At 35.3% G+C, this 22,526-nt stretch overlaps 1 protein-coding gene and 1 non-coding gene across 6 annotated transcripts in view; one reads left to right on the top strand and one right to left on the bottom strand.

Moving 5' to 3' along the window:
• The window catches only part of CNKSR2 (connector enhancer of kinase suppressor of Ras 2), a 270,849-nt gene that overhangs the window by 160,650 nt on the left and 87,673 nt on the right, over positions 1-22,526 (bottom strand). For all 5 annotated transcript variants that reach the window (XM_070462393.1, XM_070462394.1, XM_070462395.1 and 2 more), the window contains exon 5: positions 5,772-5,813. In XM_070462393.1, coding sequence (XP_070318494.1) covers positions 5,772-5,813 — 42 coding nt within the window. The remainder of the gene's footprint in view (positions 1-5,771; positions 5,814-22,526) is intronic.
• Positions 13,276-13,381, top strand: LOC139033378 (U6 spliceosomal RNA). Its single transcript, XR_011485958.1, has one exon. It is a non-coding gene; the product is annotated as a U6 spliceosomal RNA (small nuclear RNA).

The raw sequence follows: 22,526 nt of genomic DNA, 5'->3' as shown, positions 1-22,526 counted from the left end.
GCTCCTGGTACAGGTCCATTAGCAGAAGTGTGGGGACCTCCACGATGCTCAGGCTATGTATTCCCTCAGTGACCTCCTAGCCTCAGTGTGGGCTCACTGACCACCATGCTGCAGCCGTCAGCACCACACTCACAGGAGCAGCTTCCCACTCCCTCTGTGCGGACTCCGACCAACATCACTTGCCTGTATCCTGGAAGGCTGTTTCCTGCTCGTCTGGACCAGCTCTGGTTAGGCCACGCAGTGAAGCCGCAATGTGATCGTCCTAATGAGCGCTGACCCTCAGCGTGGAGGAACGGTGTCCACCTACAAGCTGCCCTTCCTTGGGTACTCTTAGTCCTAGGGCATGCTTTAGAGGTGTTCTTCCACCGCAGTTTAATAATTATTTAGATTAAACTTCCCTTGTTTAAGCTACTGTGTGATTTCTGTCTCCAGATGGATTCAATTATCTTTTTGAAGAAATCTTTACATTTACAGTGACAATAACTATAGTTTTTTTAAAAAAACATAGTGTCTTTGATCACATAAAGAATGGTCTTAGATTAAGACAGCCCTTCAATCATCTCTTTATGTGGCCATACTGTTTTTTACTGAGTTTGTGAGTCACCAAAGATTTATGGCATTTAGATCTTTGAAATCAAACACACTCCACTACCCAACTTAATCTGAAAGGCTAATTTAGTTTGTTCATAGCTAGTAAAGTGCCAGAATGGGGTCAGGACATAAAATCTTTTTAACTCTCAAATTGCTGCTCTTTCTACTACATTATTTGGCCTCATTTGACTTAACAACTGAAACAAATACTCTTTGATAAAGAGGATTGTACATTCAGAGTCAATCTGAATATGAAAGCATTTTACAATGCATAATGCATTCAGCAAATGTGATGTTAGCAAAAACATCCATAAATATACCAACTTACATACTGTGTATCCAAATCATAAAGACAAACTAAAAAGACACTGAATACAAATCATTTTTTTATGTGTGGTCACATTCCCATTAGTATATACACATTTTTTTTTTGCCCCATAAAAGACTAATAATATCTTCTAACTCCATCATATTCTAACAGATTTCTTCATTCCTACACGGGACATCAGCTGTGGAGAAGTTAATTTTATAGTTAAAATAATTTATAAAGCACCAAAGTGCCAAAAGCTGAAGATAATCTAATACAACATTCAAGAAATCAATGCCTATTTCAGTAATAGAGTTAATGTGCTTTTTTAGGGTGACCACAAAGATAGTGAAGTGGGCCAAAATGGAAGGGTCACATTAACTTTCAAAATAAAGAAGCATCTTAATGCTTTCTATCTACAAAACCAGTATTAGAATTCATGTTTTAATGAGACTGACCATAATTTGTATGTTTAAATGCTCCAGTTACAACCACAACGTCAACCATACAAAAACATTCAGTTTGCAATGGTTCAGGATCACAGATTTAAGAGAAGAGTCTATAATTGGGAAAGCTGCCATTTTATAGCATCAGGGAGCCAATATGAAACTATTTTTATAAAATCATTAGACTGTCACTGCTTTGAAGAAATCTCTAAAAATAAAATATTAATATGATGACTTTTATTTTATTATGGAGCATGCTGCTGCACTAGTACTGACATCTGTAAGGTTTGGGGAGATTAGGAGGAAACTATGCTTAGATAAATGACATGATATAGATGGTAGGGCAAAGTCTAAAATGAGCTTTTAATTTTCTCCTCCAGGCTCTTCTCTTAACCTAACTGATGGTTCTATTCAGTTTTAGCCATTTCTAGTCTAGATAGCAGAGAAGGGACAGTAATATCACTTCAAATGGAGTTTAGGGGTAAACAATGCATAAATTTAAAGGAAGGAATAAAATATACATGAAATATTTGTGAAATAAAACAAATAGTTAACAGGCCAAAATAAGCCTAATTCATGATCAAACTTAAATAAGAAATGAAAAAAAAATTATAGCTTGGAGAGAGAAGAGACAGCATTCATAACAATGCCCTGTAAACTGTAAAGTTCTATACAATGAAAAGATAGTGTTAACACTAAAATGATAAATAGGCATTTACTTTATTTATTCCTCTCATCTTTATAAAAAAGATGGGTGCAATAAAATGCTAGTACAAAGCAAGTGCGATATAGAAGACCACACTGCTGGTTAATGTAAAAGGTGTATTTGAGCTCAGTACAATCTGATTTAAACAATGTGACTTTAACAATCAATGCCTGGCCTGGGATTTTCATGAGTTTATCAAAGCTGACAAGTGTTCCCAGCTCACCAAGGAGAGCAGCAGAGCTGTGACAAGCAGAATAAGTCTGCTAAAGCACAAGGTCTGAAATGGCTTCTCAGGAATACTCTCCAGTTTTATAGATTGTAGTGAAAGGTGGGAGTGAGGAGAAAGTAGGGCACAAAACTGAAGAGATTTCCAGATTCCCTGCAACTGATTTACTGTATGAAACAAGGATCTGTGCAGAGGAAAAACAGATGGGCTCTAACATGCCAGGGAATGTGTGCCTAGGGACAAAGCCTCACTGAGAGGGAAAGATCAAATCAAGAGAGGTAAAATCAATTACTCTCTATCATCAGGTGACAATCACTCAGATATATAGTACACCAATACCTGCATTTCCTTTTGTCCTTTATGGTTGCACTCTGCTATCTAGATCACCATATTTAATGGCAAAATTCCAAGGAAATCCAATCTGTCCCATCTCCTTTTATTCAGTCTTATTGAATAAAAGATAGCTCTGTCTACCACTGAAACCAACCAATGGTCTTTTCTACCTAGCTTTTTGGTCTTCAGAGTCTATTACTTTATCATTTTAAATATAAATAGCTCTCTCCAATTTTAAGGATAAAAAGGTGAACAGGAAATCTAGGCGAAGGGTTGTCCAAATCACTTTTGACAATCTCACAACACAGAGAATAAAATTATCCATTAAAGGCCATCAGGATTATAAACATAATAGATATTTACTTAATTATAAAAGTAACACTAACTGAAGAAACTTGGGATGACATTTGAAAGAAAAAACAAACAAAAATCAGCTATTATCTTACCAAATAAATAAGCAAATATTAATAAAGAATATTTTCTATTTCAAATTAATAAAGAATATTTTTATTTAAATTTTCAATGGTGATTTATTCTGTGTTTATAATGCTTTTAGTCTGGATTTTGGTTAATATTATTTAGAATCTTTCCATGAATATTGTCAAAAGATATTTTTGGTATATTCATAAAATATAAGGAAAATGTATTCATAAATCATATATTCACAAATACAACTTCAAATAGTATGAATAAATATTTCACCCTTTGAATGCACCATAGTGTACTGAAGCATTAACCTATTATTGCCTATTTTTCATTATTATGTATAATGCTGCTATAAACACTTTCCATAGAAAATGCTATTGTGTTTTAGAATTTATTTTTAGACTAGATTCTGTATAGGAATACAGACTCTGGGGCCAGAATGCCTGAGTTAAAATTCTGTCTGAAATCCATTCCAACTACGTCACTTGGAGAAAGTTGTCTAACCTCCTAGTGCTTCAGTTTCCTCAACTATAAAATACAGATGACACTAATAATAACCACCTCATAAGGTTGCTATGAAGATTAAAGGAGTTAGTTTATACGGAGCATTTAAAATAGTGCCTGAGGCATATTTTAAACACTACATAAATGATAGTATTAATGTTTTTGAGTCTTAAAATTAACTAAAAAAGGTTTTATGAACTTACCGGCCTAGCGGCAAGGTATGTCCATTCCCATTACATCAGATTCTAAGTACCATTTGGATATTTTTAGTATGTTACTGTACAGATTTGTGTGTTCATGTTTATGAATCTACAGATGAAAATTTGTATTTCATTAGCTTTACAGGAAATCCTTTTTTTCTGAGGATAACTGACACTGGAAAGTAATGGTAGTCTTTGTGTGGTTTAATTTAGAAATAACAGAGCTTGTCTCTTTAAAATATAAGTTCAATGATATTTGTATTATTTTTTTTATTTACCATTAAAATTTTTCATTTAAAAATAGTAGTTAGAACTCTTATACTTTTTTATTCCTCACCATCTGTTCTAGACTTAAAGTATGTATTCCTCCCAAATTCATGTACTGAACCCTAATCCCCAGTGTGATGGTATCTGGATGTGGAGGCTTTGAGAGGTAATTAGAGCATTGGTTTCGAGCATTCTTGAATGGGATTAGAGTCCTTACAAAAGAAACTCCAGAAAATTCCCTTGCCTCTACCACTATGTGAGGATCCTCTACAAATCAGGAAACAGACTATCACTAGATACTAAATCTGCTGGTACCCTGATCCTGGAGTGCCCAGTCTCCAGAAGAGTGAGAAATGTTTGATGTCCTTCTATATTACAGGAAACCCAGAAAGAGACTTCTCCGAAATTTTAGTTTTAAAGAAAGTATTCCATTGTAAAGTTAGCTTTGTGTCAAAAAAAAAAAAAAAGAAAAAAATAAAGTATTCCAGCATCATATACCAAGTGGTACACTACACATTTTGTTATTTTCTTAAAAAAATAATTCTTATTGTGAGAAAAGCAATATACAAGCATACAACCTTCTAGTGAAGGCTGGACCATTCTTGCATAAAAAGGCCAAGACAGGAAGTAGAATAATAACATGAAAATACAAGTGTTTTCTGAGGTAAACTGATTGGTTAATGCCAATCTCTGTCTCAATTATCAGCATACATTCTCAGTCACTCAGCTGGGTCCATGGGATTTTCCAGGTAAGAATACTGAAGTGGGTTGCCATTTCCTACTCCAGGGATCTTCCCGAACCAGGGATTGAACCTGCATCTCTTGTGTCTCCTGCACTGGCAGATGGATTCTTTACCACTGTGCCACCTGGGTTGGATCCCTGGAGGAGGGGGGGGAATTCCCTGGAGGAGGGAATGGCATCCACTCCAGTATTCTTGCCTGGAGAATTCCATGGACAGAAGAGCCTGGCAGGCTACAGTCAATGGGGCTGCAAAGTTGGACACGACTGAGCAACTAACACTACTACTACTACCTGGGAAGCCCCAATCACTATCAGACAAAATCTTTAAATTCTCACTAGCTGAAATGAAAAATAATCAAAGCAAATATTATATTACATTCATTTCTAAAATTCTTCAATGTTATTTATGTTGTCACTAATTTCTAATAGAGGTGAAGTTATTAGGGCAGATGAGCATCAACCAAGAAATGGATTTACAAAGAAAAACAGCAAACTTCATTAAGATGCCTTTTTACCAAGTATACTCAATATTTTTAGTAATAAGACAAAACACATGCAAAGTCATTAGTTGATTCAATAAATATGGCCAAATTAAAATTTAGAAGGTTGGTGAATACAGAATCAGAGTAAAGGCAATTTGATCATTTTTATGAAGTATTTCATCCAAATGACAACAGAGGTGGATCATCTCTATTATAAAACCAAATATTTTCCCCTGATCTCCTTTTGTCACAGATTAAGAGTGAAAAATTCTTATTTCAAATTTCTTTTTCTCTAGATTCTTTATTTTATGGCATTTTAAACTTGCTACATACTATAGTCTTAAAATACTGTATCATATTTTTCTATTAAGTTAAAAAAGAATGATTATAACTAATATAACTTATTATGTTTTGATTCTTTTGTACTTTCCCTATAAAATATACAGGGCTCACTTTTTCACAGGCTGTAGCTTTTTACTTAATAACTAGTTAAGCAAAGGAATACATACTTTGTAATGAAAACAAATCCAAGTATACTTACCACATGAAGAATTTTATTCTCTGTTTCATAGACAGTACAATCCTGAAAAAAGAAACACATACATTAATTTAAAAAAATCAAATGTTCCTTTTAAAATACTTTCTTAGGAACGGTACTACAATTTGAAAAAGTCTTGAAAACTCAAGCAAAAACAGCAGTTAGAATGGGAAAATGCTTGGAATACTGTATACTAAAACATTCATACTGATTTGCTCTGATGGTCAGTTATACGGCTATTTTAAGTGTTGTTTAACTGTGTTTTCTAATTTTACTAATTTTAAACACACATAATAAAGGACAATATACATTAAATAGATGTAAAAGCAACTAATGGAAAAATTACTATAATCATTTCCTGTCTAAACTTATACATGTAATAAATGTATTTTGTTGAAATATGTCCAACATTTCAAATACTTATTATATATTGGAACATTAAGAAAAATATTAACATCAATTTCAATAGTCATAAAAAGAATCTCAAAAATACAGTATAATATATTAAACATATTTGCATTATGCAATTAAAATTAATGTATGCTACCAATGAATAATAAACTTATAGTTCTAACCTAAATTTGTCTCTGAAATTACAAAAAATTATTTTAAAAAATTCTCCATTGTCTCTTTATCTGCAATTGCTAGACTTGTTTATAAACAGTAATATAGCAAAGTGATCTTTGCTTAGAAACTCTGTTTCTATGGTGCAGTTTACTCAAGGAATTTATAAAATGGGCATGATAATAGCAGTAAACCAATAGCGATGTGTGAGAATCAAAGGAGGAAATGAAATAAATGGCTCAGCACTGTCTGACATACAGTAAATGATAAGTATATTTTAACTATGAATTATTGTTGCTCTGCATGATTTAAGAATTTTAAACTAATAACTTTAACCCCAAAATATAAAGTTAACTGATTATTATTTGGCTAGATAATTTTGAAAAAATATATACATTCCAAAGTATTGCATATTTCAAGGAATGAGAATCTATTTCACTTTTCCCCCTGAATTTAATTTTGACAAAAAGGAATCTTGTTCAACATAGCTTTTGGTAACACTATTTCACCAGAATACCTTGCCAGAAGAAGCACATATTCTTTGAGGGGCTAATTTTTTTAACATTAAATTTGGTCTAATTCATTTCACAAACTAACAGAAATACTTAAGGACTGGGTCCTTCCATTTGGAAGGGCTCCTGTGCCAAAGGAGAAGTCTGTTACAATCACTTCTATGTCTATATAATCATATAAAGTCAATTCCTTATTAAGTATGAAAGAATTATGTATACAGAGGAGGCAAGGTATAGATAAAACACTTACGTTTGGAAGTGCATGTGTACTTACATCTTAATTTGGAAGAGTTCAATTTTACAGAATTAACTTTAAACACAATTACACTGGGAAGAGATAACTTGGGAAAAGCTGGGAAGTTGCCCAGTTTCCCCATGCTGCCTCTACAGCTAGCTTCAGCTGTAATGGATGCAAGTTTCATTAACTACCTACCTTCCTAGAATCAAATGATATGGATTAAATGTTCACAATTCAAAAGGATTCTTATCAAGGAAAAAAGTAAATATGATCTAAATGTATATTCTGTTGTGATAGAATAATCACACAGAGAATAACTTTTTCAAGGTTCTGTACAATATACTTTATTTGTACACCCCTAGTATGATATAAAAAAAGAATTGTTAAAGAAAATCTTATACTGTTTTCAGGCTTGGACAGTATAGTTCATGGGGTCGCAAAGAGTTGGACACTACTAGGCGATTTGCACAATTTCACTTACACTATTTTCAGTAACCACATTGTTGGTAGTAGCGTTGCTAGTTTGTTACTGTTTTATTGAAACTGCTATGTGTGTCTTACAGGATGAAGCAAGTGAACAATTACAAGACAGTAGTCAAGTGGGCCTTAGGAAGCATCACTACGAACAAAGCTAGTGGAGGTGATGGAATTCCAGTTGAGCTATTTCAAATCCTAAAACACGATGCTGTGAAAGTGCTGCACTCTGTATGTTAGCAAATTTAGAAAACTCAGCTGTGGCCACAGGACTGGAAAAGGTCAGTTTTCATTCCAATCCCAAAGAAAGGAAATGCCAAAGAATGTTCAAAATACCGCACAATTGCACTCACCTCACACGCTAGTAAAGTAATGCTCCAAATTGGTGAACTGTGAAATTCCAGATATTCAAGCTGGTTTTAGAAAAGGCAGAGGAACCAGAGATCAAATTGCCAACATCTGCTGGATCATCAAAAAAGCAAGAGAGTTCCAGAAAAACACCTATTTCTGCTTTATTGACTATGCCAAAGCCTTTGACTGTGTGGATCACAATAAACTGTGGAAAATTCTGAAAGAGATGGGAATACCAGATCACCTGACCTGCCTCTTGAGAAATCTGTATGCAGGTCAGGAAGCAACAGTTAGAACTGGACATGGAACAACAGACTGGTTCCAAATAGGAAAAGGAGTATGTCAAGGTTGTATATTGTCACCCTACTTATAAACTTATATGCAGAGTACATCATGAGAAACGCTGGGCTGGAAGAAGCACAAGCTGGATTCAAGATTGCTGGGAGAAATATCAATAACCTCAGATAAGCAGATGACACCACCCTTATGGCAGAAAGTGAAGAACTAAAAAGTCTCTTGATGAAAGTGAAAGAAGAGAGTGAAAAAGTTCAACATTCAGAAAACTAAGATCATGGCATCCGGTCCCATCACTTCATGGCAAATAGATGGGGAAACAGTGGAAACAGTGGCTGACTTTATTTTTTGGGGCTCCAAAATCACTGCAGATGGTGACTGCAGCCATGAAATTAAAAGACGTTTACTCCTTGGAAGAAAAGTTATGACCAACCTAGACAGCATATTAAAAAGCAGAGACATCACTTGGCCAACAAAGGTCCGTCTAGTCAAGGCTATGGTTTTTCCAGTAGTCATGTATGGATGTGAGAGTTGGACTATAAAGAAAGCTGACGAGCTGAAGAATTGCTGCTTTTGAACTGTGGTGTTGGAGAAGACTCTTGAGAGTCCCTTGGACTGCAAGGAGATCCAACCAGTCCATCCTAAAGATCAGTCCTGGGTGTTCATTGGAAGGACTGATGTTGAAGCTGAAACACCAATACTTGAGCCCCCTGATACGAAGAGCTGACTCATTTGTAAAGACCCTGATGCTGGGAAAGATTGAGGACAGGTGGAGAAGGGGATGACAGAGGATGAGATTGTTGGATGGCATCACCGACTCAATGGACATGAGTTTGGGTGGGCTCTGGGAGTTGGTGATGGATAGGGAGGCCTGGTGTGCTGTAGTTCATGGGGTCACAAAGAGTCAGACACAACTGAGCGACTGAACTGAACTGAACATTTTATCACTCTTGGTGACACTGGTAAGTAATTTTAGCATGGGAGAAAGCAGACACATACATAAAAAGATCAGTAAAAACCTTAGAGTCTCTTGATGTATTATGTATGTATATATGTATGTATGTTTCTCTTAGCTCTGTCCACTGAAAAAGCACAGAAACAATGACCAATTTAGTAGTAAATGAACCCTCCACAATTGGTGGTATTCAAATACCATTTCACAGGCTTTCTTGGAAAATGGCTAATACCAAACTGGGAAAGGAACTGTACAAGAGGAGCATGAGTTATATTGTGACACAAAATAGAAAGAAGCTATTAAAGATTACAAGGATTGTGTCAGTAGGACTCAGAAGTCAATATGAAGAGATTCTCCCTGGGCAGAAATGGAGCAATTTGAGTATCTAAGAGGATAACTATAATGGACAGAAATACTAAATATTAAATATATTAATATGTTTGAAGCTAAAATTTAAATATACTAAATATAGCCAAATATATTAAGTTTAATAATACTGAATATATTAAACTAATTGGATCATGTATGATAGATGTATATCTGTAAAGCTCTTGATTCAGCAAATGTTAATCATCTGTTTTAAGGATACAAAGATGAATAAAACATGGCTTAGAGAAGCGCAGTTTAAGAAGATAGGCATTCACCTAAATAAGTTACAATATGTAAAATTCTACAGTCTTCAAGAAGTTTCATATTTTAATAACTTGAGGACTATAAATGCCACAAAATTATACAAATCAACATATAAAAGGTCAATTAATTAAAAATTTAAAATATTAATATATTTCTTAATAAAATTCAACAAAACCACTGTGTTGTGCTATAAGGCGTCCCAGGCGGTTCTACGGTAAAGAATTGGCCGGCCGATGGAGACGCAAGAGACATGGGATCAATCCCTGGGTCAGGAAGATCCCCTGGAGGAGGAAACGGAAACCCACTCCAGTATTCTTGCCTCGAGAATCCCATGGACAGAGAAGCCTAGTGGGCTACAGTCCATGGGTCACAAAGAGTAGGACACGACTGAGCACACACACACACAGCATACATACAGCAGGTACTTCAGGGGGATTCATCTCATCAGTAAGTCATTTTATTTCCATCAAATGTGATTTTTAAAATATTTGCTTCTGAAATGGGAGTTTTATTAACACTCAAGGCCAAATCCTTTCCTGAAAGATCATACCCCAAGTTTTAAAAATAAAATTGCACTGGATATGAAGAAATCTCCATTTTCTGAACTTATGCACACTATGGAAAGGTACATCTCTGACGTTCTAGTTATTTTTAGGTTAGGATTAAATTTAGATTTTTAAAATTGGATTTAGAGCTGTGCCACTATACACTCCCAGGAATTCTCTTTAGTAGCTCATGCTATCTTTTCTGTACATGCAAAATAACACTTGAATTTCTTTATCCTTTTTATGTATAATGCTTTTACAAATGATGTGATGCGCATTGAAATGCATCAAATTCTTAATAAGACAAATTTATATAATGAGGAGTGTTTCTTCAGTTTTGATCACTTTTTTCCTTAGGAAAGTAAGATCACCCCACAGGATCATAATCAGTTATCATTTTAGCGAAACCATGATCCAATTGCTACACTGAGCAGAATACATAAAAAATTTCTTTCCTATATTTTACCATAGATGCTAAATACTTTGTCACCTGGGGATTGGAATGTTCAGCACAAATAATACATCTCATCAACTGTGTATTATAGATAGTCACAAGGACAGTACATAGGTCATTAATTGCTTTGCTTTCAACTAATATTTAAATAATCCAGCCATGCAAACCTTTGATAAGGGTACTTACATACTAAATACCTCACATATTCTATTATCAAGATACCAAAACTTCTACACTATGTTGCTTCACTGATTAATTCAGGTAATGAGTTAGTGTTATACTCTTAATCATTCATTCACTCAAGTCACAATGTTGTTGCTTAGGTGCTAAGTCGTGTCTGACTCTTGCAACTCCAAGGACTGTAGCCTGCCAGGTTCCTCTCTCCATGGGATTTCCCAGGCAAGAATACTGGAGTGGGTTGCCATTTCCTCCTCCAGGGGATCTTCCTGACCCAGGGATCAAACCCAGTCTCCTGCATTGGCAGGCATATTCTTTACCACTGAGCCACGAGGGAAGCCCCAAGTCACAATACCATTCACCAGAATTTTTTTTTTGGATCTTCTAAATGCAATTCACTGTAAGGCACTATTAGGTGATCAAAGATAAATTAAACTTGATCCTTGGCCATCATTATTTCATTATTTAGTAAAGAAGTAGGTGAAACTATTCAAATAATAATACAAGGTAAACAAGATAAATGCTAACAGGCGATCCTATAAAAAAGGAGATAAGTTCTGACTTCTTAATTCTGGAATGATCTTCTGAAGGCAATGGTATTTTAGCTGAGCTTAAATAGCTTTTAAGTCTGGAAATTGGGGGTTCAGGGGGAAAGATCATGCCAAATTACATGCACACACTGAACAAAGGCACACAATCAGGATAAGGAAAGCAATTTGGCTAGAGCCTAAGATACATGAGGTGAGTGCAATGAGAAAGAAAGTCTAGAAAATAAAAAGTCATATTGTGGAGAGTTACCAGTGATAGGCTGGGGGAATTTTGTTGTTTTAAAGGGAATAAAAGCTTCATTTTTGTAAGCAATCTATTTTGAAGCCCCCTCTTCCCTAGAACCTCAGCTGGTAAAGAATCTGCCTGCAATGCAGGAGACCCTGGTTTGATTCCTGGGTTGGGAAGATCCGCTGGAGAAGGGATAGGCTACCCACTCCAGTATTCTTGGGCTTCCCTGGTGGCTCAGCTGGTAAAGAATCTGCCTGCAATGTGGGAGACCTGGGTTCGATCCCTGGGTTGGGAAGATCCGCTAGAGAAGGGAAAGGCTACCCACACCAGTATACTGGCCTGGAGAATTTCATGGACTGTATAGTCCGTGGGGTCACAAAGAGTCAAAACACAGTGAGCAACTTTCACTTTCACTTTCCACTGGGGTAGCAAAGACTTAGTCACTTGACAATTTCTTGTGACTTTCATCTGGAAGAGGCTGAAGTCAGGATAGCTAACATTTAGTGCCATGGTTGGTATTAAACAGCAATGTGAATGGTAAGCATGAGTGTGTGTGTGTTTTAGCAAAATACGGGGGTGGTGGGATGAGACTATAGTTCAAATTCTCTGGTCTAGCTTAACAACTCAAACAGACATCTCTTTCTTTTCTTATAGTTCTTTTTCTCTTGCTCCTTTCCTTTAGTTATAAGAATAACTTTGGTGCCATGTCTCAGAGGGAAGAATCTCTTCAAAGTTGTGTTATCTTCCAAAATATACCAAGTAGACATTTCATCTCCGGGGAAGATGAAATATGTAATTTACTCTGCTAAAGGAAGTGTTCACAAATGTTTGAGTATGGGAAGGCTGTGATCAAATATATGTTTCATGAAAACGATGAAGAAGTACTCATGGATTTGGAAGGGAGCAAAACTGGAGGCAGGGAGGTCAGTCGGAATACTTTTTCAATAGAAAATATGGTATGTAATCAGGGCTTGAACTGAGATGATGATGGCGGAAGGGGAGATGAGAAAAGGTAGAAGAGATACACATAGCCAGCAATGAGCTAACTCGGTAACTAATTCATAGACAGGTACAGAGAATAATGGGGAGGGGAAAGTTAAACATTACCCTGGGGTTCAAGTCTGAGCACGTGGATGAATAACACTGTAGAGATGATAGGAGGAGTGAATTTAGAGAAAACAAAATAATTCTACTTGGAGCATGTAAAATTAGAAGTGGCTGAGAGGACATATATTGGGTTGGCCAAAAGTTCATTCGGGTTTTTCCGTAAGATGTTATGTAACATCTTACAGAAAAACAACTTACGGAAACCCAAACAAACTTTTTGGCTAGTCCTATACAAAGCTGCTCAGCAAGTAGCTAAAAAAAAAAGCTGAATTGGATCTAGAATAGAATTCAAGCTGGGAAATATTTACATTAAAGAGAGAGTTAAAGGTACAAGAAAAATGAAACAACAATGAATTCATCAACAAAGAATATGTGTAGTGAGAAGACAGCTATGGACAAGATCAGATAACGTTTAGGAGTCAGATGGTGCTTGCTTTGGCAGTATATATACTAAAATTGGAACAATACAGAGAAATTAGCATGGCCCCTGCGCAAGGATGACATGCAAATTTGTGAAGCATTCCATATTTTTTGGCTGATTCATGTTGAGGTTTGACAGAAAACAACAAAATTGTGTAAAGCAATTATCCTTCAATAAAAAAATTAATTAAAAAAAAGAGAGATGGAGGAAGTTATGTGGTCAGGAGTAACTGGAGAAAGTGTTACAGAGACATCTAATAAAAGTTATAGTGATAACAGAGTTACAGCAAAATAGTCTGTGTCTGTGCTGTCTAATTCAATAGTCATTAGACATGTGTGGCTATTAAGCACTTTAAATGCCTTAAGTGCAAATGAAGAACTGAATTTGTAATTTTCTTTAATTTTAATTAATTTACATTTCAATTGCCACATTCAGGGAATATCCAGGTTGTCCAGTGGTTAGGTTTCCATGCTTTCACTGCCTTGGCCTGGGTTCAATCCCTGGTAGTGGAACTAAGATCTTGCAAGCCACACAATGTGGCCAAAAAAACACCTGCCACATGCAGCAGCTAGTGGTTACCATATTAGACAGCAACACAAGTCTAGAGAAATATACTTAGTCCATCCAACAGCTGGAAAAGCCATTTATTGTTTAGTTGCTAAGACGTGCCTGACTCTTTGCAATCCCGTGGACTGTAGCCCGTCAGGCTCCTCTGTCCACAGGATTTCCCAGACAAGAATACTGGAGTGGGTTGTCATTTCCTTCTCCAGGGGATCTTTCTGATCCAGGGATCAAACCTGCATCTCCTGCATTGGCAGGTGAACTGAGCCACCAGGGAAGCCTGGAAAAGCCATTTACCAAGAAACAAAAAACGCAGTATCTGGGAAGAAACCATGAAGGGATTTAATTCCCAGTCATTAACCAGATCCTTCATTTTTTTTTCCCCTTCAGCAAAGGGCAGAGTCCAGTCTACTATGACATCTACAATAGCCATACAGTACAATAACACCAATTCTATCTGTAAGATAGAATACAGAAGAGCATGAAAAATGAATTCCGAGTACCTGTCACATAGCTTTGTGGGCACAGAGAAAGCAGTGCCAATGAGAGATGATTTGCAATGGATGAAAGATAAAAGTTCAAACTAAATTAAGGTTCATCAGAGACTGAAAGCTGACTGAGTACTTCAAGTGAAGAGACTGTCCATGGTGAACAGACAGGCATTAACATCCTTCCTGAATATGTTATCAAAATGCCATAGTTTAATTCTCATTTCAGATAAATGTCCTTGGCAAACAAGGCAGAAGTATAAGAACCCAACAATTACTTCCTTGGCAGTCCCTTCACCATTGTGACTGACTCAATGATCACAAACTTGTTAGTCTTCCTGCTGTTATTTCAGAAATGAGAAGAATGTTCATGAAGGATAGGATCTATTGAAATTTTAAAATGACCCATTTTAAAAATTGGCTAAGGTTTTCATTAGGTTAAATACAGTTATCAACTGTAACATAAAAAATGCAATAAACCAAGAATAGGAGGAGAATGTGGGTAGGCATGACCTTAGAGACCATCCTAGACTTTCTGTTGGTGAACATAATTACATTCCTCTGCATCTTGGATCATATTCCTCTCCAAGGTTCTGTTCCAGTTCTCCCACAGGAGTTCATCTAAAATGAAACCCCACTTGACTCTAATCACTCAACTTTTACTTGACAATGAAAGACTAATGTTCCAACAATTGGATGAATGTGGAAACTATTTTTTTTTAGCATATACAGACTTGGAGGTACAAGCAGAAGTGAGTTTTTTTCAGCATCTAAGTGGCTCTCCAACAAATCCAAAAACCACTGAGGCAAATCCAACAAATCCAAAATGGTCTTGAATGGTCAATCAGGTAACTCTAGCTGTATGCATTTTATGTTTCTATCAGTGATCTAATTGTTGGTCTTTCCCATTAGATTGTCAATATTTTCAAAAAAGGAACCCTATATTCAACTGCACTATCTCTTTAATATCTCCAGGGGCTCTGTATATGCTATAAATGTGAATTCATCAGTTATGATTATTTTATTCCATTGAGTCTCTATTTTCATATTCCATAGTAAATATTTAACATTGGTTTTATAGGTTAGGTATAAAAACAAAACTTTAAAGTCACATGTTAAAACTAACTGCTAAACAAACTAGCACTGTATACTTAGTTTCTTCACATTTCTTCACACTCCTATTTTGTACAAAAAGACTGAGTTTCACAGTTTTAAAATCATTTTAAACATGAATTTAGTATTAGACTTCAATTTGCATGATCTCAGCAGATATTTTCAACAAAAATAATTGGGGCTTTCTCAGCACAAAGATTAGCATTATGTAAAAGATATCAAGAATTTTATATTTATTCAATGAAGCTAAAATTTCTTTGTAATAATAAGTCTCTCTAGCTTCCACATGTTCAAGTTACTTACTATAATGACCATCTAATATATCACAAGGGCTTCATGGTAGCTCGGCTGGTAAAGAAACTGCCTGTAGCACAGGAGACCCTGGTTCGATTCCTGGGTAGGGAAGATCTGCTGGAGAAGGGATAAGCTACCCACTCATCTTCCTGGGCTTCCCTGGAGGCTCAGACGGTAAAGAATCTGCCCGCAATGGGCAAGACTTGGGTTCAATCTCTGGGCTGGGAAAACCCCCTGGAGAAGGAAATGGTAACCCACTCTGGTATTCTTGCCTGGAGAATGGAAAGAAAATCTATAGCGTCTAAAATTGGGAGAGAATTTTTCCCTTGTGACAAACTCAACTGAAGAGTTCAAGCAAAGATTAATACCACATCCCATTGGAAAGAAAGATATCATTTAAACATTAATTCTTTAATTCAAGACCATACATTTGACTGCCAGAAAATAAATGGAAATTATAATATATGTGAACAAATTCCAAGTATTAGTTTAAAAAATTGCTTAAGCTCATGCATCTTTGCCCTGTTTATCTGCTTAGATTGCACTTTCATAGACAAATGGAACCGTTTCTTTTAGTAACTATGTCCAACATTTGAAAAAGTGACATCTACCCGAGCATTCAATATTTTTAGATCAATGATGATGATATTTAAATCATAACAAATACTAAATTGTTCAAGTAATAATACTAGTTTATACCTAGGTTGAACATTGTATACCCTCAAAATAGATATTACATGGAATCAGTATCCATTTGGTGTTTCCTAGTCATAACACCGAGAGATTATCAGGCAGAATTTTATGCTTTGAAAAATTTCAAGAAGTCTCCTCCTCTCACCAAAGTCTCCTGTTCTCATCAAACCTATCACCCTATATTCCTGTAGACTCTACTTCAAATACCAAGAAACACACACATACATACAAACACAGCATTGAGAGAAAAGAAGAAATTCTTCAAATTCAACCTTTACCAAGCTGTTTTCTTGATATTCAAAATTTTAGCACCTAGTTTTATTGCCTCTTTCCTTATATTCAAATAAACATTGTTGTCCTTAAAATTCTAGTAAACGCTATATTGAAATTGTTTATAGGTTCAATATTGTAGCAGATTTGTATTATGATTTCTAAATATATACTTTCTTTTCTTAAGGGAAAAGTAAATTTCCTGGAACCACCAATGTTGGCCATGGACCTATGATTTACTTTGTTCAACAAAATGTGAGTTGAAGTTCTATGTCTTATTTCCATGCAGAAACTTTAAGTACCAGTTCATAGTTCACCAGGCTCTTTTTTCCCTCTGCAAGCAGTATTCAAGAAGAGGCTAGTGTGAGCTGTGAAATGAAGAGGATGTGGAGAAGAGCTAAAGCAACCCAGGATGGCATGGAACATGAGCACTGACATGAGCATTATTAAAAGCCACTAACATTTTCAGGTTGTTACCACAGCATAATCAACTTTATCTTGACTGATAAAATCCTCCATCAAATAAAAAGGGGAAAAACAGAACACTCACTCAAATGAAGACCTAACCAGCAGAGTTTAATGCAATAACTATTTCATCAGTTTTACAGGTTATACTTCTTCATTTCAGGAAATGTGAGGTGTTATGTCACTCCTCACAGAATGTAATTCACAATTAACCTCAGATTATGTTCTACTACCTTCATACAAATCTAGACTTTTCCCATCTTGTACTTTAGAGAATTTTTACCTCATTTTTTTTCAGTTTGATTTATGCTCACTTGTCCTAATTACTTAATTCTGACCAGTTCTTCAACCTGCCCCTGTTGATTACAATTTCAATCCGTTATTTTACTTGTGTTAAGGTCTAATTTCTTATGAATTACCTATCTAACATTGGTGATTATTCTGACCCAACCCAAGAGGCCAGGGTTATTAAAAAGTACATCAGCAGTTGGGCAAAATATCTCAGAAAACTAGTGCCTTTAACTAGCAGCTCTACATTTTCTTTGATTTCTTGCTTTCATCTAAGATAGGTATGAAATCTATGTCACAGATTTTGTGTAATGATTCAACTATATAATCCAAATAAGGCATAATATGGTTTATAAATAATACGGTTTATAAAAATGCTAAAGTATTATTATTCCTTCTTGTTTTAGTAAGTATAGTTTCTGCCTCTGTCTGTTGATGCCACATTAGTTTCTAGCATGGGTTCTCCTGCTATTATGAATGCACAAGGACCATTTTTGTTAATAACATACATATTTGATGTTTCGAAGAACAAGTCTAATCCTTTTGGAAATGCATTTATGACCCAAATAGACTATGAACTGATAGCAACAGTTGTATATTCAAAACTTCAGCCTGTTTATAAAAGTGTGGGCTCTGGGCTGATATCACCTATAATGGTTGGGCCTCCTGATCCATCATTCTCAACCATTCATACCGTAGTGAAGTCCAAGAAATCTGCATTTTAACAAGCTTCCCTGGGTGAATCATAGTCCTTGGACCAACCATTGGGAAGCACTGTTCTTGATCACATACATTTTCTTCCTACCTCACGTTTATCTCATTAAAGCAGTGTGACTACATCACAGTGGTTATCAACTTTGGCTCTATGTTAGAATCAACTGAGGCATCACTTTAAAAAAACTGATTACAACCCTACCAAGAGAGTCTAATTTAATAGGTCTTGGATGGGACCCAGATATCTGTGTTTTTAAATAAAAAGCTCTTTACTCCATTCCAAGGTGAAGCCAAACTTGGGAAACAATGAGCAGGAAGTATTACAACCATGTCAAAGCAGCTGGATCTAAGTCCTGGTCATGTCACTAAATGACTATGTCACTGTCCCTCTCTAAAATTCTATTTATCCATTTACAAAATTGAGATAATGACATTTAGTCTACCTATTTCACCTGATTTGATTATTGTGAGGGATAAAGCTGATAAGTTCTAAAAGCATTTTGCCAACCTCAAAACAGAAATAATACCATTGCCTGCCTATCATAATTTATACAGCCCTTTGTTCTTGCTAATAATTTTTAAATGTCATAAGGTATAGGATTTATCCAGATGACATGGCTTGAGGGAGGGGTTATAAAGGTGAACCAATTTTAAAAAGCAGGTAGGGAGACAGGACAGGAAAGCATTCATGCAGATAGTTTAAATGGGAAGAACCAGGAAGCCTAGTGAGATACTTAGTGGGGTATGGAGGGCTGTGGAAAATGGTGAAACATTAAAAGGGAAATTAATAGTTATGGTATTAATAACTGCTGCATAGTGCTAGGGTAGACATTTCAAAAGGATTTAAAAACTTTGCAGATAGTGCTTAAATAAGAGCAAGATACACAACAAAATATTTACAGAATCAGAACCAATAATTTACCTAACCAAACCTTTTGATTTTTCCCTTTAGGTACTTTGATAACTATTGCTATGACAGGGCGTAGTCCAATAACATCATGTTCTATATTCTTTTATGGTTCAGGTTTTCAAATTTGCTATCAGATCAAAAAATGGAATTTTTAAGCTATAAAAGCATCTAAATGATACTCAGAAATGTATAAATGGATTTATTTGGGGAGGGTGGGAAGCAGAATGGACAGTAGTAACAGGAACTTTCTTTAGCTCCCAAACCAGCCTTCCCCTCCAAGTTTCCTCTCCACTATAATTCTCAATTCACCAGCTTATTACCAGTTTCACAAGGAGACAAGTGCCATTAACACTGTCCCCCTCCTGTCCCTACCCAACTCATCTCCCTGGAGTTACAAGCATTGAAAGGAGAAGAAATAGAAGAAGCAGCCTTAAACTATTCTTTAACTTAATTGGATAATTGCTTTACAATGTTATGTCGGTTCCTGCCATACAATGATGTGAATCAGCCATAAGCATACATATGCAAACCTCCCTAAGCCAGCCATAAGCATACCTTCCTCTTAAACCTTCCTCCCATCCCTACTCCCATCTCATCCCTGTAGGTTGTCAAAGAACACCAGCTAAGCTCCCTGTGTTATATAGCAACTTCCCACTAGCTATCTATTTTACACATGGTAATGTATATGTTTCAATGCTACTTTCTCAATTCGTCCCACCCTCTCCTTCCCCCACTGTGTCCACAAGCCTGTTCTCTATGTCTGCATCTCTATTCCTGCCCTGCAAATAGGTTCATCAGTACCATTTTTCTAGATTCCACATATATGCATTAATACACATATTTGTTTTTCTCTTTCTGACTTCACTCTGTATAACAGGCTCTAGGTTCATGCACCTCACTACAACTGACTCAAATCCATTCCTTTTATGGCTGAGTAATATTCCAGTATATATATCTGTCAATGGACATCTAGGTTGCTTCCATGTCCTGGCCATTGTAAATAGTGTTGCTATGAACACTGGGGTACATGTATCTTTTTGGATTATGGTTTTCTCACGGTATATGCCCAGTGGTAGGACTGTGGGGTCATATGGTAGTTTTATTCCTAGATTTTTAAGTAATCTTCATACTGTTCACCACAGTCAGTCTTAAAATATTAAGGACTATATCTCTAATAATCATGATATACCTGGATTTTATCAACTTTGAAAAAAGAAACCAGTATTTTGTTTAGTTCTCTCAGGTTTTCATCAGCCTCAGAACTAGTTACAGTGATTACATTTAAAACCCTGTAACCACTTTTTAGGTGAAATTTTAAAGAGAAAATGAATCCTTTCATTTTTTCAACATTTATTTGCCTGGCACTAGAGACACTCAGGTGCAAAAAGCAGAAAAGTTGCCTTTACCAAATCTCCTACAGCAAATCTTTTCTTAAATGGATTAGTATTACATTTGGCTTGATTCTTTTAATAGAATCACCACAGTAGATTACAAATGGGAGCACATCAGGGATTCTCTTTTGAAAACCTGACCATCTAAAAGGGTTAAGAATCGTGTAATCCATCTATTTCCTTATATATAATAGAGCAATAATGCTAAATGTTCTATCTTCTTGGGGTCTTTGGGAGAATATTTTAAAAGCCTCTTGAAAGGTGAACTGTATAATAAGACAGTATGACAAAATGTAGTAATTCAGAAAATAGGAAGGCAATGAAAGTATATTAGATAAATAAGCAATAAAACTTTGAGAAAAGGATGTGGTACATTTCTAAAGATGAGCATGTGTATACTGTATAACCCAGCAATTACCCTCCTACATACATAGTCCAAATATTCATGGTCAGAAGAATGAACAAACACTGAAGTATATACATATAATTAAGTATTATATGTATTGAAAGTGAATGAACTACAGTGGCTAAACAAAACATTAATTAGTTCACTATACATTATCAAGTAAGAAAGTAATACGCAAAGCGACACTATTTGTACAAAGCTTAAAGTCAAGCTTAACTAAATGAAATGTTTAGAAAATGTACGAAATTACTTTACAGAAAAAAACATGAAATAATAAACACCCTTAGAAAAGGCAGGGTAATGAGAAGAAAGAGCACAATTATAACTAAGACAATATTGGTAATGTTCTAGCTATTAAATGGCCAATTTAAGAGTATTTGATTTATTTTTATGCCTCACAACATATATATGACATGAATTCGCTTGTGTATATATGTATATATACATAACATACATTTAAAAATATAATAGTGAGAAAACAGATGTCTGAAAAATAGCACCCTGTCATTTATTACCTAAAAGAATTTGATTAGTACACTAATGGCACCACACATCCAGTTCTTCTGTTATTATTAATGATGATACTATTGAATATCTACATCTTTAAAAGTGTCTTGGTAAGATGCTCAGATAATATGCAACACAGTCTAGGTTTGTAAAAGAATAAACCTATAAAAATAACCTATTTCATTTTGTATGTTTTAAAGTTTTTTTCACAAAAAAGTGTCATAAAGCTGGAAGAATAATAAATTATTATGTCTAATATTCTAAATAGTGCTTTCCTAAAGTCTTATTAGTATGTAATAATTTCATCACTTATTTACTTTTCGTTCTGAGCCTTCAGGAATTTTGCAGCTATCAATAATCACTTTTTTTTAAACATCAAGAATGAGGATTTCTTTTTTTCTCTGTGTATTTATATCTATTCTGATTATAATGCTATATTCCAGGCCTTAAAGGGATACAGGCACATACACACAACATAATCTCAGCTTTGCAAATTCTATAAATTTTTGGTCTCATATTTGTCTTCAGAAAAAACATTCCTCAAGCTATCTGGGTACTATGCTTAATAGTTGTATATCTACTATCTGATTCATTATATACTAGGATCATAAAGAAAAGTTTAAAAAGATAATGGTTTTGCTTCTCATCGTCAGCTAAAACAACTGAAGAAAACTTAAAGGAATATTGAACTAAAACATACTGCTTAAATATAAAATAAAAAAGAATCATCTTTCATATTGCCTTCAACAGGTATGCTAAGTAATGCAATTCATATTGTTTAAAAATTACATGTAAAGTTTGTCCTGGTTTTTGGTCTGAAATGTCCCAGTTTCAAATCCCAAGAGCCCAAGTCCATTTTTAAGGTCACCTAGAATGTCTGTTTCAGGAAGGCTAAAACACTAACCCTGAGAATACAGCAAAAATAATATTGAAAGCCATGTTTGAGATGAATGATAGACTATCTTGGCTGAGCTTTCATATAGTTTAATACTTATTACATGAACCATAAAATGTGTAGCCTGCCTACCCCATATACATGTATCTCACTACTACTTGAATCTTAATATCCCTTTTAGAACACAAACTCTGTATAACTTACTATTATACACTAGCCTTTTACCTTTATTTGTTTTGAATTTTCCATTTTCAACTCAAG

This window comes from Odocoileus virginianus, unplaced genomic scaffold (assembly GCF_023699985.2).
Source record: "Odocoileus virginianus isolate 20LAN1187 ecotype Illinois unplaced genomic scaffold, Ovbor_1.2 Unplaced_Scaffold_4, whole genome shotgun sequence".
Classification (NCBI taxonomy): Eukaryota; Metazoa; Chordata; class Mammalia; order Artiodactyla; family Cervidae; genus Odocoileus; species Odocoileus virginianus.
This window is presented reverse-complemented; position numbering and strand designations above follow the sequence as displayed.